Raw genomic sequence first — 16,366 nt, forward strand, 5'->3', positions numbered from 1 at the left:
CACCCCAGCTCTCCTGGAGGGCACTGCAGGCAGGTGGACTCAGATGCCTAAGCAGTGAACATCCCAGGCTGGGGAGGAGGTGACGCAGGTGGCAGGTTCATGCTTTGCTGATGGCTAGCCAAGGGGTTTTACCCTGTGGGCTGACTGTGGGAGATGTCACTGAGTCCTTCTTTCTGGCTGTTCCTCCTAGAGGCACCTGGCAGTAAGTGTGAGGTGATCTAGCCTGGCTCCCACCGAAGCCTGGCTCCTTGGCGACTGATGATGAGTTTGACCCCCTCCAGGGGATGCCTCCTGGACCTGCCCTGGGAAGACATCTTAGTTCCACATATCCTCTGTCATCTGCCACTGCAGCAGCTCCTGAGTCTGCAGAGGGTCAGCAAGTCGTTCCAGTCTCTCATCCAGCTGTACCTGGCCAACATGCGCAGCTTTGACTCAAGCCAGGTATTGAATGGCTCTGAGGCTGGGGGAGACCCAGATGTCCTACTACTCTGGAGCTATTGGGAACGTCTGACTACGTGGGGGGAAGAAATCCCCCACAAGGAGGCTGGTTTCTGCTTAGGAGCTCAGGTTAATGGCTCCCGTGTCTGATTGAACAGATAGGCTCAGGGAGGAGAAATGGTGATTCAGGGCCCAGCAATGCCAGTGTCTTTAGCAAGAGGCCTTGGGAGGAGTGAGCCTGGAAGCTCTGCCCAGGCCATTATGGGGCACCAGCTGGCAGAAATACAAGCCAGCTCAGGAGTGGCATGGCCTGTTGGTCTTCCTTGTGGTTGTGCAATAGGGTTGGTTTGACCAGAGACATCTCTGTGTCTGGTCTTTGTAGAAAGCTTGTCTGACCCTGGGATGCACTGCCTAGGACTTGGAAAGACAGAAGTAGTTGTTGTGTGAGAACAGAGTGGTCAAGCAGAAGTATGGAGCTCATCATGAATATATAAATGCAGGGGGGATGGTGGGGGATGGAGAAGCCAGAGCATCATCTAGCTTGTGGTAGTAGCTGGCAGAGGGGTGGAGATCCTGATGGCAGGGGATAAGGAGAGGGGGTGGCTTTGCTCACCACTGTCACAGTGGAAGAGAGGAGGGGATGGAGTATTTGGTGAGGATCAGGCTGAGCTGAAACCCCTGGGGATGCCTCATTCTTCCCGGGTTCTCCATGCAGATTGGACCTGCCATCCCTCGAGCTGCTTTTGTTAACCTGCTGAAGGACAACGAAGTACTACAGCAGCTGGCACTCCAGAACTGCTCCGAGTGGCTGACGGACAAGGAGCTGCTCCCGGTCATCGGGCAGAACCACCACCTGCACCAGATCCAGCTGAAGGGCTGTGCTCAGCTCAGCCGCCATGCGCTGGTGGCCATCTCGCTGAGCTGCCCCAGCCTGCGCCAGCTCTCCCTGGCTCACTGCGAGTGGGTGGACAGCCTGTCCCTGCGCAGCCTGGCTGACCACTGCAAGGCGCTGGAGGCTGTGGACCTGACAGCCTGTCGCCAGCTGAAGGACGAGGCCATCTGCTACTTGGTGCAGAAGTGCAGGAGGCTCAAGTCTCTGTCGCTGGCTGTCAACGCCAATGTGGGCGATGCGGCAGTCGAGGAGATAGCCAAGTGTTGCCCTGAACTGGAACACCTGGACCTCACAGGGTGTCTGCGAGTCAAGAATGACGCTATCAGGTACCGACTAGCATGGTCAGCAGGGGTGGGGATGGCAGGTGTCTGGGGTAGGGAGAAGAAGAGAACCAAAGAGAAAAATCAGATTTCTTCATGCTGAAAGCAATGAGAGCTCAGTCCCAGGGAGAAGTCACTAGCAGGCCCTTCAGGAGAGGCACTGTGCTCTGCTAACAGCAGATTCCCCAGCGTGTCGTGGAGGGCAGGTCTGGGATCCAACGACGTCCCTTGAGTTTCTCTGACAGCCGGGGTGTTGCTCCTCAGTGTTGGTGCATGTGTGGCACAGCTGTGAGTGCTGGGCCTCTGGGCATAGAGAGGATGGTGAGTGACACTCAGGAGTCCTGGCTTGCAACCTGCATGTGCTCTCTTTCTTGGCAGGGTCCTGGCTGAGTACTGTCCCAAGCTGCGCTCGCTGAAGGTGAAGCATTGCCACAATGTGGCCGAGTCCAGCCTGAGCATCCTCCGAAGCCGTGGGGTGGAGCTGGATGTGGAGCCTCCACTGCAGAGGGCTCTCGTTCTCCTGCAGGATGTGGTTGGCTTCGCCCCTTTCATTAACCTCCAGATCTAGAACTGCTGCTGCAGGGGAGGGGGGGACTGACACGATGCTGAGATCCCAGGAGGGTGCCGGAACCGGCTGCTGTGGAGATGTGCAGAGGGGGAGGTCGGTCCCGTTGGTGAGGCTGGCCCAAGCGGGGCTCACTTTCCTCTGGGGCTGTTCAGCAGCCACTGGGTGTTCACGAGTGGGCTTCATTGGTGCCTCTGGGGAAAGTAACTCCCTCTGCAGTGGCATGGAGAGAGCGAGTGACTTGCAGGAACACATGGTGCTGAACAGGCCTTGGCCAGGCCAGCTAGTAGATAGGATTTATTATTTGTTGCATTTTAAATCTCTAAGTGGCAGCTGTCCAGAGAGCAGGGGAGTGTTTGATGGGGACTGTCCCCTGGGGTCCGTGTGCAGGGCAGGCCAGCAGACCTGCTGGAACAAACTGGGCCAGCTGGAGCAGAAAGCAGAAAAGTTGCCATCCCTCCTCCTGGGAGAGGGCAGGTCCCTCTAGGCTCCAGGAGGACAGAGTGAGCCCAGCTCCAGCCCGCAGCTACTGGCCAGCTTGGTACTAAAGACTTGGCACAGCCATGGCACCAGCAGCATCTGTCCAGGCCTAAAGTGCTGGTTTAGGCTGGTGCAAGGTGGGAGTTTTCTTCAGGGAGAATGTACTCCTAAATGCAGTTTCATCAACAGAAAAGCCCCAGACCTAGCTGTGCTGTCACTGTTGGGTGTTGCCATTTAACATTTCAGTAGTACTCGGGCCTGCTACTATATCCTGTTCCATGTCGTGTGGCCAAAGCTTTGGCGCTCAACAGTGGTGAGAAATGGCAGGAGTCCTGGACATGCTGTGAAGCTGCTGTGTTGCAGGTTGTATTGGCAGGGAAAACCTAGCTCTGGTCTGGAGTTCAGCCTCAGCCCTTCTATCTACAAGCTCACTGTTTGGTTAACCAAACAGCAGCCACATCTTGTGGTAAACACGATGAAGAGAGTAATCAGGGGAAGAGAAGATGACCCTGCTCCTATCTTTGGCCCCAGGAGAGATCAGAGGCAGTGTGTGTAAAGTATGTGCATGCTCTGGATGAACTACATGCTAATTCACATCATTTTTATTAACACTGGCACTCAATTTAAAGCAACAGTGCACACAGACTTGTAAAAAGCTTGCTGCAAGAGCACAAGCCACATCTTGGATCTAAAAATGTCCCATGCAAGGAATAGCAGAGAATGCCCAGGCTCCAGAGAGCCACTGCAGCGTGCCCTTTGGGAGCAGAGGGACAGCTACACAAGGAGAGAAGGCTCCTCCTCATCATCTGGGTTAGTTGAGGAAGCTGAAAGCAGTGTCCTGGCTCCCAGATTAGTTCCAGTTAGTGGCAGGTGGCAGAGTCCCCTCGTTTCTACTGCCAGGGGTCCATCCTGCCATGCCTGGCCGACGAGGTGGAGGCTAAAGGGCAGGAGGACCTGGCTGTCAGTGGAACTTGTACTTCCTGGCTGGTTTGAGACTGATGTAGGTTCTCTTCATCTCCTCGCTCTCAGGTTTCTTGATATCTTTGTACCTCTCTCCCTTTGTACTCACCACCTGGTTATCGATGTAGCGGATCAACTTCTTGGGAGCCTGGAAAGACATTAACACAAAGTGGATGGACACCCATCCTGCCAGGGAATGGGAGGGGACAAAGAAGCAGAGCTGTGCTCCAGAGTGAGGTGGCTGCAGGAAGACTGGGGTGGGCTGCTTTGCTCACCCTTTGTGAGGGTGACGGGAGGAGCAGGAGCCATGCTAGTCAAGAATGGTAAGAACTGACAGACCCTGCAGCACCTTAGCTAAGCTGATCTTCCCTCTTTGCTGACTAGTGGATTTGTTAACAGTCCCACCTTTGGCCTGCCCCTTTGCTTTCTGCATTTACAGCCTGATTTTTAAAGCTTGTAGCCAAAGGACATTCAAACCCCCAGTGAGCTGGGACTGCTCTCCTTACCTCTTTGGGTGGGGCTGGCCGATGTGTTTTCTGATCCTCTGCACTATCCACCATCATGTATCTGAAAGACAAGAAACACTTACTGAACTCTGTAGCATGCACAGCCTGGGGCTGTGTGTGGCCCTTTCTCTCCTGGCTGGTTTGTGGCTGCGCAGGGTGTCCTATGTGACTAGATTGCAGCTAGGAGCACCTGACATTCCCATCTGAAGGAAATGGGCAAGATGTACATCCTCCTAGTGAGAATCCAGCAGGATTCTCCTGGAGTTGCATCCTTGGCCATATGTGAAATGAAAATATATGAACTGAAAGCAGGCTGTTGAAAATGCAGCACTGAGAGAGGTGCCGAGGTCTGGTGTGCTCTGCCACAGGGGCAACTCTGCTGCTTCTCAGCCCAAGTGATGGCAGAAAAAGGAAACAGAGGTGAGATTATAGGACCAAGCTGGCTGCTTCTGCCCTGAAGAGATTTTACAATCCTCTTACACTCCACCTAGTACTTGACTATGATACAGGTCTGTGCTGGAAGTGACTTCATAAAAGCATCACCTCATTCCATGTGACTGAACCATCAGGACTCAAGCTTTTGCTTGCTGTACTGCTGAGTTATTGCCCTTGAGACTTTGGCGCTGGTTTAGCAGGCAGACAGAGCTGACCATGGCTTCTCTCTCAGTAGTTAGTATAGTCGCTCCTGTGTATCTTCAGCTATGGTGATCTGCTCTCTGTACCTGTACTTGAGTGATATTTAAAGTACAGGATGTTGCCAAAATGTCATTAAAGTGAAGTTCTCAGAAGCATAACTAACAGCTGGTGCTTTTTTTGTTCCTGTGTGTGTTGCTCTGAAACAAGCCTGAACAGGGGACACGCAAGGACAGGGATTGCTAATTCTGCCTGGATGCCATTCTGCCTTGCTTTATCTCCCCTAGCCCATCAGCTGCTTATTCTGTCACTGGGGAGGATGTGAAGTGGTGGAAAAGTTGTGGCTCGATAGACACATGGCATCTGCATGCCCACAGGAGGATACTCATGAAAGCTGAGATCTTAAAGCAGATCAATGAAACCACAGTGTGGGTTCTCCTATTGAGAATTAAATATTTTTGGAAATGAATAAAGGTAAACCAATCTAAAGCCACTTTCATTCCCAAGAAGTCCACAGGGGGACTTCAGAAAGGTTTCTTTAAATGCATTGAATTCACACTTTCAGCAGCTGAGATCAAATCTTCCCAGTGTTGCTGTACTGGCAGTCTCTTAAAGATATCTTTAGCCTTGTTTGGACTGTCTCCAAGCATGGAGGCATGAATGAGCTGCTGTAGTTTGACAAGTCACTGTGTGTTACCTGAGCTGCGGCGCAGCATTTGTGCCTTGAACCTTTAACCAGGACCTCAGCTGACAGATCTGTGATTTACATTGTCCCTGTAGGAGGCTGAAACCTCACGTACAGCCGGCGCTGTGACCCAGCTGGTGCAGGTAACCTGTTCCTGTGCCAGACCTCTAAAGCAAACCCAAACCTGTTTTCTCCACCTGATGATTATATTTGTGCTTAGATGTGTTCAGCTACACCAAAATCGGCTTCATGCATCCTTTCTAAGCATTGTAGACCCCAAGGGGTTTTTTTATATATCACCATCTCATTCTGACCTTCTTCCTCCTTTAGTGGGAGCAGAATAAGGAGTTCTTTGCTGATGGGTACTTACTTCTGTAGGATAACCTGTTTTAGTTCCTCGTGGTTGGGTGCTCTCCGGGGCCGTGCCAGTTCCTGGGAGGAGACAAGGCAAGCGTGTGAGTAGCACATGGGTTTGGGAGGTGTACTGCTACCCCCACTCCCCCACTAGCTCAGTGAGCCTAGCTGCTGGTGCAGCATTCCAGGCCCTGGGGGAAGGGGAGTGCTGGCTCACTTGCAGGCACAGCCTGTACTCTTGAGAGCCAAGGGAAGGAGAGGGAGTGCTGCTCTGGGTGATCCTCCTGGCTCACTATGCAGATGGAAGTTCCACTTGCAGCAGACAGCTGGGATACCTGTGTCCCCTGATCTATGCCCTGCTCCTTGGCCTGCTGCCACCCAGCTCAGAGTACAGTACCTTCACACTCGCACCTGCTGGGCCAATTTCCACCTTCTCCTCCACAATTAACTGCACTGCCTCCTCCAAGTTCCCCAAGGCCATGGCAAGTGCCTTCTCCGCCTGGCTCACGGTACAGGCTGGGAACATCTCCAGTAGCAGCTCCACCCCATCCTTCAAGTCATCGCCTTCCTGGTTGGAGGAAAGACAGAGGTAAGGTGGGGATACAGTGAGGAGAGGGCTATTGAGAAGGGCTTCTGGCTTTGTGTGGTCAGGAAATTCAAGTTGTCCTTAGCTGAAGACACTCTTGTTACAAGCATGACTATACCCCACTTCTGAAGCTAACTGGGGACTGTATCTTTGCAAGGACAAAACATCACTTCTCCTTAATGTCCTTCCCCCGTATTTCAACTTTCTTTAAAATAGGGCTGCTGTGAACTGGCTTATCTGTGTGGCCATGCTACGTGTCTCCTAAGGAGGGAGCTTTCTAGACATTGTTGTGTGAATGCTTGAACCCCTGCTTGCCTTGTAAATACGTGTTGGAAAGCGAAGAGACCTGCAGCTACATCATAAGGGAGTGCAGCAGCAGCAGCATTGGCTAAAAGGCTGTGGATGCAGAATGATTACGCTGCAGAGCAGGAAGAGCTCAGTTACTGGAGAGAAAGCAAGCAGAGTGTGGTGAAAGGATGTTGGGGCATCTGCTGGGTGCTGCGATGGCGGTAGCATGGGTCATGCTGAATGGTGCTGCAGGATCAGGACTGCTGCACCAGTGACTTAGTGCTGTATAGCTCAGTAAATGTACAGCACAGAAGGTCACTGAGGGTGGGACCGGTGTCTTTGGGACTGACACCCAGACTTGACTGCTTCCTGAGCAGATACTGCACAATGGCTGGTGGTGAGAATGGTGATCCTGCTCCAACTGAATGGCAATGGGGTGAAGTAGGGTGGAACCTGGCTACTGCTGCTGTGGGACCTTGGAGGGCACTACGATAGGCTCTCCCAACCATGGCTCTGGCTCGCTCTTCTGTCAGCACATAGTTTTCTTTGCCACTTACTGACAGAGTCTTGCTCAGGCCATACAATGGAGGAGATCACAGGCACCAGCGATGCTGTGTCAGCCTATGCTGTGGTTCCTTTCAGTGCCAGAAAATGCCCTCAGGTAGTGCTGGTAGCCTAGTGCTGGGTGACCGTGTCCAGTGCCCCTTCTCCTCTGCAGGGTGCTCATACCTGGGCCCTGGCTCCATCTGTCTGAGCGCACAGCCTTTCCCCATTGCAAGCTGCAGCTCCAGGCTCCTGCCCCTCCGTCAGGTCTTCAGAGCGTGCTTCGCTGCCGCCTTCCAGAGTCTTTTGGCCAGCTTTTTCTTAAAGACATAGTGATATCTCCTGAGGAACAGTCCCACTAGGGCTAGAACTCTGTTTTCTGTTGGTGTTAAACTGCTAGTGCATTGTGTGCCAAAGCAAATCACTTCTTAAGTGACAAGACGGGGAAGCACTACGGTTCCTCTTGCCCCAAGTGGGAGCAGCTGCAGCTCTGCTTGCACTACAGGAAGGTAGTGCTAACAGATGCTGGACTGCCTGAGCACTGCATCTCCATCCCTTACCGGGCACGGGTTGCTTGCAAATTCAATTCTACCAGTCGATTCTTGGCCCTCTAGCACTCTGGCTGTGAATACTGATGGTATTTTTTATTACATTTCTAAGAATTCCCTGGAGTTTGCTCTAACTTTGAACTAGGGTGTGGTTTTGATTTTAAATTTGGGAATGCTCTCTGGCAATCCCCAGGCTGTGTGTGAGCCAGCACTTCCTGTGATCAGGTTACGCTGATGCCTCTCTCTTTACAGGTTCTTTCTTTGTCACTGTAAGAAGGATCATTTCAGCTCTGTTCTGTCCTCTCTAAACCCAGAATCATGCTGTCCTTCCACATTCTGGCTGTATCAGCATCCTCAAAGACTTGGATGCAGGGGACCAGAGCAGAGCAGTAGGTTTTGTCAAGTTCAAGAAAGCAGCAAGTAAGATAAGACAAGACAGGACCCTCTGTTCTCCGCTATGTAGCAGTGAGTAGATAGCAGTGATGTTGCCAGATAAGTAGACCCCAGACTGGTGTGTCCTGAAAGGTTTAATATCCAAGCACTTCACCCATCTTTTCTTCAGTAGGATGTACCTTTGGGGCTGGTAATTCAGCAGCCCAGCTGATCTGGGAATACTGAGGTGAGAAAGGGCCACTGGGATAGTATAGTCTTCTGCAGTCCTGCACAGTGCAGGGCAGAGCAGCACATCACTGCTGACTTTGCATCTGTGCCAGGGTTCACGGGGGAATGGGAAGTGATCTCTGAGGATGCTCAAGGTCTAGAAGTGATACACATGGTATCAGGTGTATTCTCTATCTGACAATGCACCTGAAGTGGGCTGTGCAGTGGTAGCGTCACTTAGGCATGCAGCTATGACAGGGGGTAGAAATTCTCACTTTCAGAATTAACCAACACTAGAATTTCAACAAGTAGCCCTGTGTCTGCTATTTCTTCCTTCTTACTCTAAATTTGAATTCAACAGAGGTATCTGGAGATCTGATCCAGTGTTTTTCACCCCAGTATGTCCGTTCAAGGCAACCCCCCCCGTATTAATATCAAAAACCCAACTGAACACTACAAATAAAGTCAACCAAATCCAGCTACACTATGAAATCCTGAATGTGGCAGACAAGACTCCACTTTATCCTATGACATCACTCAACTCCAAAGACTAATACTGAAAACAGAATATACTTTCTTGTGCCAAAATCGTCTTTGTAACTCACCTTTGTTGCGAGCTTCACCAAGCCTTTCTGAGAGGGAGAACATCATTTCACAGACATCCCCACTGCAAGAGACAGAAGCTGTGTCATTAGTGTGAGGAGTAAAAGTGGTAGCCTGTCTTACCCTGCCTACCTCTTGATAGAAAGACAAGGCTTGATGGGAAGATAAAATTAACTGGTATTTCAGATGGCCAAGGACCTACTATACTGGAATTAGCAGTTGTTTATTCAGGCAAAGCCTGACTTAAACATAATGGTTTGGTACTAATACCTCTTCAAGTGGGAATAACAAAAGGATTTATGATACTTTGGGGCTTGGGTTCAGGCTGCCAGTGCACGGTTTGCACGTGCAAAGGAGTAACACTCACATACCTGTGGATTTCTGCAAAACCAGGAATATAGGCCTCCATCATTTCCACAAAGGTGTCCATGTCAAAGGTCTCCTCAGAGGACTCCGGTGAGCCCAGCTCTTCCAGGACACCCGTGATGTAAGAGAAGAAAACATCATCCATCCCACTGAAGACAGAAGGAGAACACATGGGAGGATGGTCAACAGGCCCATTTTTTCTCTCTTTCTCTCTGTCCTAATTCCCCCAACCTTGTGTAGAGCAGCAGCGGAACATATGTGGGCAGTACCTTATGGGTAGATCTCACCAGTAAAGCCAGGTAGCAAGTAGTTAGTGTGTGAGTGGGAAGCATTTACAGGTAAAATATTGCATGATGCCCTCCTTCCTGAGCAGCACTGAATGAAAGCCCCAGTGTGTGCCGAGAGGCTGTGCTGCTGTACCTGCTTCATCTGAGCGAACCAGAGTATTCTGAGACCTCAAACCCTGACTGGTGCTTCAGGTGAGGTCATCACATTCCATCAAGCTGCAATTTCTATGGGATGCAATGTTCTCTGCTAGTTGCTCTCCAAGCTTGTGTCAGTCTGTAAAACAAGCTGCTGTGTTCCAGCCTCAAGGTGGCTGCATCTCTGCGTGCAGGCAGAGTTCAAGACAGGGAGAGCCCTGACGGAGCGCTGCACTGCTCAGAAAGCCCTTTGGGAGTACTGTGGAATGAAGGGAATCCCAGACCCTAATGTGCATTACTGGACAGGAAATTAATCATCTTGGTTGTCAAAGAAATGACATTACTAGAGTGCAATGCTGAATGATAGCTGTTCAAGCATTCACATCAGAGCCTGTGCCAATTACCTGCATCCTGGATCTGACTTCAGGAACAGCAACACAAAGCACAGGAAAGCTCCGAAGCTTCACTTGGAGTTCAGCATAACATGCAGGGGGACAACCAACACAGAGCTCAAGCTGTAACAGTTACACTGGGTCTTGCCATCTCAACATACCTGAGGTCTGCAGCAGGGATGTGGGACTGGATGAAGCATGTCAGTGTGTCTCGAATGATTCTTTCAAGCTCCATGCTTCTCTAAACCTTTTAATTTCCCTAAAAAAGAGAAGGAAAAGAAAACTCCTTGTAATTCTGAAGTCAAGAAGTAGATCAAAATATCAACAAGATTAAAAGGTAAGCATGGCATAGGCAAGTGTGCTCATCCCATCAGAACAATTCACAAACTTTTCCAATGTGTCTTGTCTTCCCTAGGTAACAGCAAAGATATCCACAAGAAGCAGCCTGATGAGGATCTGCCAGAAACACCAGCCCAAAGCAGCCCAATCTCTTGGGCCTCTCCTGCTTGTGGTGATGCTGGCAGTACACAGCTGTACTGTATTTAGAATATCCCCTCCAGGAAGCAAAGCTGGAAATGCAGATGTGTCCAGCTGCCAGACCTCAGAGGCACCTCCTGAGCTGTCGGGCTGCGCTGTTCAGTGAGGAAGCAGCGGGTAGAGGGTCTGCACGCTCAGCGCAGAAAGGGGTGGACCTTCCAGCTGGGAGTATTCACAGTGATGCCTGGACTCAAAAACGAGTGGGAGGAAGGGTAAGGTCTCCTGAGTAAAGGACAACCTAGAGCGTATTTTACAGGGAAATACCAAGCAGGGCACAGACAACTAGTCTGCCAGCCAAAATATCAAAAGGTCTCCAGGTCAGGCACAGCCTGCCAGTGGAATCCTGCCCAAACAGGAGCCCGTTGTTGTGCCTGGTAAATGAGCCATTCTGCAGTTGATGCAACTGCAACAAGGGGCACTTGATAACTCCAAACTCAGGGGAGTTCTAAGAATCACAGAGCTCCTACAGAAGCAGTGGCAGAGGGGGACTGCTCACAGCCTTCCTTCAGCTATCATGCCCAGTGGGGCATGGACTGAACTGGGTGGAAAAAAGCCATTTTTTAACCATTTCTTTCCCCCTGGGTCTACAGAGCTGCTGGGTGGGCAAACTCGTGGTGTAAGCACCAAGTTCTTCCCAAGGAAGGAAACTAGCCCTGTGTATAGAGAAACTGATGTGGTCATCTGCCAGAGAACTTCCAAAGGTCATCATGCTCCTGCCAGTGCAGCTCCCTTGTTCCAACCACACCAGGACCTGACAGGGTCTGTTTGACACAGACCTTGCAGAGCCTCCTATGGGTCGCTGAAAGATGGTTCCTATGGGAATCAAAAAGGTTTTGACATTGCAGTTCTTTTCTACCATTGCTACTATCAGTAAGAACAGTAAGAACACTTATTTCCTTCTCAGAGTCTTCAAGACACCCCGAGAACTGCAAGTCTAAAAGATTTTGTCCCTTTCCACGAAACAGGCCAATATTCTATAAGAGATAACTGCATAGGTACCCATAGCATTTCCTGACAACCCAATTACCTGAACAACAGGGCATAATTCACCATGTCAAAGGCACTTTTGTGAGGTCCATAAATTAGCTGCTGGTAATTTATTCTGATCAATAGAACAGGGAAAGTCACTCATGTCCTTAATCAGAGGCAGTCGCAGGCAAGTGTTCGACCAGGACAAGAGAAACACAGAAAAAGATACTTGAGCAACAGGAGTGTCACAGCTACAACCAGCCACTACCTGGTCTTGAATCCATTTCCCCAACCTTTGGCAACCACAACAAATGCTGGTGTGATGTGTTTGAAAATATTCCTGTATTTTCCTGCAGAATGACCATGCTGTGTCTGAACAAAAGGCACTTCCTTGTGCCTGTGAGTGGAAAGGTGGCAGCAGGTTTTAACCACTGAGTATAAATTCTCTCTGGCATCTCAGACAAATCCATCCACCAGCATACTCGGATTTAAGGTTTAGATCCAAAGAAGGCAAGCTGCCAGCTTTTGCCTGCCTTTGAAGAAAGGAAACCCTTTAATTGACAAAATCAGAGTCTTAGGCTGAAGGATAGGAAGCAGCTAGACGATAGAGTATTTCTCCAAGGACTAGTTCACCTGAAGAACCCAGCTCTGCTTCTATAAAACCATAGGAACCAGGACAGACAAATAACCAAACTCTCATTTGATCATTTATTGCCCAGTAAAAAGACTGTCCAAAACTTAAGATGTGGGGGATCTATAATGCACAATGGTCTTGGCCAAATGAGGCTTGTGGAAGACAAGTCACGAAGGTCCTCTTGCTTTGCAGATTTGGTGGGTATTTTCTTGAAACAGAGGGAGCTGATTTGTATGAATGTTTTAAAATAGATTCTTCATGGAACAAACTGATGTTGACACACGCTCCTCCCCACATAGCCAAGTTTAGAATTACATAACTCAGGACACCAAACCCCTGTATGTATTACACCTTCATGTTTTCCAGTGATGACCTGAAATAGTTAAGGGGGAGAAGTATTAGACAGGCTTACACTATGTGCAGAGTTTTGTGGAGGAGTGATTTATAATGCACAGAACGATCTAAGATCCAAAGGCAGGAGAAATCACTCTCCTGAGAGCCCAATTTTACTGAAAAGGAGCCACTGCTGCTTTAAACTTCCAGTCATAATTGCAATGTGGATTTTAAGATCACTTCAGCAGTTATCAGCTGACTCAATTATATTTATGGAAGTCCTTCTGCATTTCTTGTCATTACAATGCAGGACCTGCTTAGCATGTGGCTCAGAAGCTATTTTTTAAAACATACAGTCAAAAAACGGTGTTCCTGTTGCTCTGCCCTCAGCTAGAGTCTCACAGTTTTGCAGTCAGAACAAAAGACCTTCAACCCTTGGAGATCCTTGTCACTTGACAGTCTTTCAGCGCAGGGGTTTATTATTGAAGTGTGAGCAGTGGAGCACTGTATGTCGTCTCATTAAGACAGGCTTGGTTTTAAGTATCAGGAGTGCTTACTTGATCCACACAGCATCACGTGGTACACTTACTCCCTCAACTCAGTCAAAGAAAAGCAGCATCAGTTCTTAAAAACTAGTAATTTTTCACATTTTAAGAAATCTGCCTTCCTTAAAAAAAATAAAAAAAGGTGACAGTCTGAAATGTTTGCATACAGCCAGATCATTTCCAAAGGCATTCTCAAATGGTCAATGGGATGGGATGGGGATGATTGATCGTGCCTTGGACTTCACATTAACAAGTTAGATTTGAGGAGAGCAATTTAGGAAAACGTTTCTGAGCTGAGAGGAGCTGCCATTCAGATGTATATCAACTTTTACGAGATCATAAATTTTCCTACCAATGACTTGAGGTTTCTGCAAGTGGGAGGAAACGGTTTTGGATGTTTCTCAGAGCAGGATAGAGAAAGTTTAGCTAAAACGGATTCAGCTGAGGAACTGACAAGTTTCCTTCAGCTCAAATTTCAGTAATTATTCCTCAGTAATTAATGGGACAGGGATGGTTTGTTGTGTTCTCTCTTGAACACTGTCATGACAAAGCAGAAAGCACAGCTTGCACAGTGCTGTTGTGTGTGCATGTGGTGTGTACCTGTGCTTGGGAAAGTGTGGATCCCTGGGATATAAGGGCCTCTTAGTGCAGCCTGTGCTACACAGCCTCAGAGTGAATGCCTCAGAAGCCAAACCTGCAGGACAGCGTGTAAACTGTTGTTACATTCCACTGCACTTCTTTACCTCATAAAACTTTACTGGCTTAATCCCCCAACACACTTTCCAAGCTGAGTAGCCCCTTACAGACATCACTTCAGTGCTCCAGTTTCTTGTTTCACTTGCTAAAGGAGCCCTTGAAAGGACTGTCACGGTGTGGTTGCTATGGGAAAGCAGGCTGAGGTCACTGTGCACGTTAACACAATTAACTGCCTAACGTTGTAACACTAAAACAAGGCTTCTGCTTTGTTTGTCCTGCTCAGTTGCAGTAACAGGAGATAGTAATGCCAGCGGCCAGATGCTTCCCCCCGAGGGGCTGCACTCGGGCATTGCTGGCTGACACAGGGCCCTTACCTGAGCAGTATCACCTGTGCGCGGACCTTGGCTCACGGCTGGCGCCTACAGCGTCACTTCAGTGCCTGCAGAAGAGTCAGCGGTCCATCCTGTGACTGCCTGGCTGAAGCCAAGAGCGAGGGAGCCCTTTACGGGAGAGGAAAGCTGGATTAGCCGGACAGGATTCACACCAGGCTCGTTCTGTGTATCGGTGTCTGCACCCATTCCTTTTCCCACTTGTGACCGTTTCCCCTAACGCAGAAGGTCTGGCTTTATGCTTCAGAACACAGCGTACCACGTGAAGGGCCCGCCTGGCCGCGAGGGCAGCCCTCAAGCTCCCTGCCGCCTCGGGATGCTTTTCAACCTCCGGCTCCCGCGGCGAGGCCCGCGGGGGTCTCTGGACGCGGCTGACGCAGCCCAGACGCGCCGGTGACCTCGCTGCGGAGCGGCACGTGCGGCGGGTGCCCCTACCGAGACAGCCCGGAGAGCGGGTGCGGTGCCGGCCTTCCCGCGGCACGTCGCCAGGGCCACCGCACCCGAAACCCGCCGCGGGCCCGTGCCCGGCGCTGACCTCCAGCCGTCACGCCCGGCCCGGGCAACTCTGGGCCCCTCGCTGCTGCCGCCGCCGCGCCGCTCGGGGCTGCAGAGTTTGGCAACGGGCCGCCCGCAGCCACCCCGCTCCCGCCGCCGGGGCTGGGCGCCCGCCCACACCGCGCCGCCTCCGGCACGGCCGCGCCCCTTCCCCGGGCCCCGCTCCCGGACAGCAGCCGGCTGCCGCACCTCCCCGCGCCGCGGACCTCGGGACCGCTCAGGCTCGGGCGCCCCGGGGGCAGCGGTGGCGGGGAGACCCCTCACAGCCCGTCGGTAGCGATGGCCGGAAGCCGCCGCCAGGCTCGGGCCCTGCCCGGCAGCCCCGCGAGGGGAGGGGGTCACCTGATCGCCCGCGCGCCCCCGCCGCGGCCTCGTTACCTCCCGGCGCAGGTCCCGCGCGGCGCGGTTGAAAGCGTCACGTGGCCGCGCCCGCCGCCAGCCATAGAGGCGGGCGTGGGAGGGTAGAGCGGCTTCGGCCCGACCGCTCCCTGCGCCGCCATCTTGGTTGTGGGCAGGAAACGGGAGGCGGCTCCCCCTCCCGCCGAGCTCGGCGCCGCCCGCCCCAGGGGCCTGCGGAGCTGCCGTGTGCCCCCTACGTGCCGGTGTCCGCGGGGCGGCAGCCGGGGCAAAGGCAAACGCGGCACAGGGTGGCCTCTGCGGGCGTGGACGGGCCTCGGCCGTCCGAAAGCGCCGGGACGCGGCGGCGCCTGGCGGGGTCACCCTGACAAAGACTTGAGTGAAGTTCTCCCCGCCGGCCAGGGCGACAGGCGCCGTGCTGGAAACGGCCAGGCGCCGGGTGCTGCTGCTAGGCCCCGGGTGCTTCCCCTCGGCCGAAACTCTGGCGAGGTGGGAGCCCTCCCTGCAGGCTCCCTCTCCTGCCGAAGAACCCCCGGCCCCAACCCGCACCTGACAAGCCTCTGCTTATCTCCCCTTCCTTCTGACTTGGGGGAAGCTTCTGGCAGCTGCCTGCAAAGTCACCCCCCTGTAGCCCTCCCGCTACCAGAACCTTGCCACGCAAACCCAGTACACTGCAGCTGCTTTGGGCATGTTCTTCTGCAATGCCGGCTGCTTCTGGATAAAAACGCTAAGGCAGCAAGGTGTAGTTACTCACCGGCTCGTGCTCCTCAGCTGCGTGTCGCTAAATACCAAACACATGAGTCCGATTCTGCCTTTGGCGGCACCAGGAGAAGAAAACAAGTCACGCCAGCCAGGGAAGGAGCATCACTCCACGCTTGCTCCAGTGTCATTAAGAGTCGAGTGTTTCCATTGTTTATTTCCAGCTACATCATAGAATCATAGGGGTTGGAAAGACCTTGGGAGATCATCGGGTCCAACCCCCAAATGTTCTCCAACCTGTGGTTTTACCTTATTTTGGGAAATAGTTTGAAACCCACCCAACAAGCCTCCGAGTTCTAGGATGGCTTTCAACTTGTGTGACACCACTACATAAAGGACATGCTAAAAGCACAGCTGCTGCTGGGGCAGCTACATGGTGGAAATTGAACTACATCACAGTGAAGCAGAAGG

At 51.7% G+C, this 16,366-nt stretch overlaps 2 protein-coding genes across 4 annotated transcripts; one reads left to right on the forward strand and one right to left on the reverse strand.

The window, feature by feature from the left end:
• Positions 1 to 243: 243 nt before the first annotated feature.
• FBXL15 (F-box and leucine rich repeat protein 15) lies at positions 244 to 2,218 on the forward strand (the record flags this gene model as incomplete). The annotated part of the gene is made up of 3 exons (XM_084264416.1): positions 244 to 441; positions 1,154 to 1,656; positions 2,029 to 2,218. Exons 1-3 carry the CDS (start codon positions 259 to 261, stop codon positions 2,216 to 2,218), a joined length of 876 nt encoding a protein of 291 aa, XP_084120542.1. The 5' UTR covers positions 244 to 258.
• Positions 2,219 to 3,341: 1,123 nt separating this feature from the next.
• On the reverse strand, positions 3,342 to 15,334 carry CUEDC2 (CUE domain containing 2). 3 transcript variants are annotated; one of them, XM_084265365.1, is made up of 10 exons: positions 15,218 to 15,334; positions 14,270 to 14,395; positions 10,343 to 10,440; positions 9,373 to 9,516; positions 9,004 to 9,065; positions 7,437 to 7,570; positions 6,231 to 6,401; positions 5,850 to 5,911; positions 4,162 to 4,222; positions 3,342 to 3,803 (listed from the first exon to the last, which is right to left on the reverse strand). In XM_084265365.1, exons 3-10 carry the CDS (start codon positions 10,414 to 10,416, stop codon positions 3,657 to 3,659), a joined length of 855 nt encoding a protein of 284 aa, XP_084121491.1. In that variant the 5' UTR covers positions 10,417 to 10,440; positions 14,270 to 14,395; positions 15,218 to 15,334; the 3' UTR covers positions 3,342 to 3,656. The 3 variants fall into 3 exon arrangements, with proteins under 3 accessions (XP_084121491.1, XP_084121493.1, XP_084121492.1); XM_084265367.1 differs by having other exon boundaries at positions 14,270 to 14,372; positions 15,182 to 15,223; XM_084265366.1 differs by lacking the exon at positions 15,218 to 15,334 and adding an exon at positions 15,182 to 15,217.
• Between the last annotated feature and the right edge of the window lie 1,032 nt (positions 15,335 to 16,366).

This window comes from Gallinula chloropus (genome assembly GCF_964237585.1).
Source record: "Gallinula chloropus genome assembly, chromosome: 5".
In the NCBI taxonomy this organism is placed as follows: Eukaryota; Metazoa; Chordata; class Aves; order Gruiformes; family Rallidae; genus Gallinula; species Gallinula chloropus.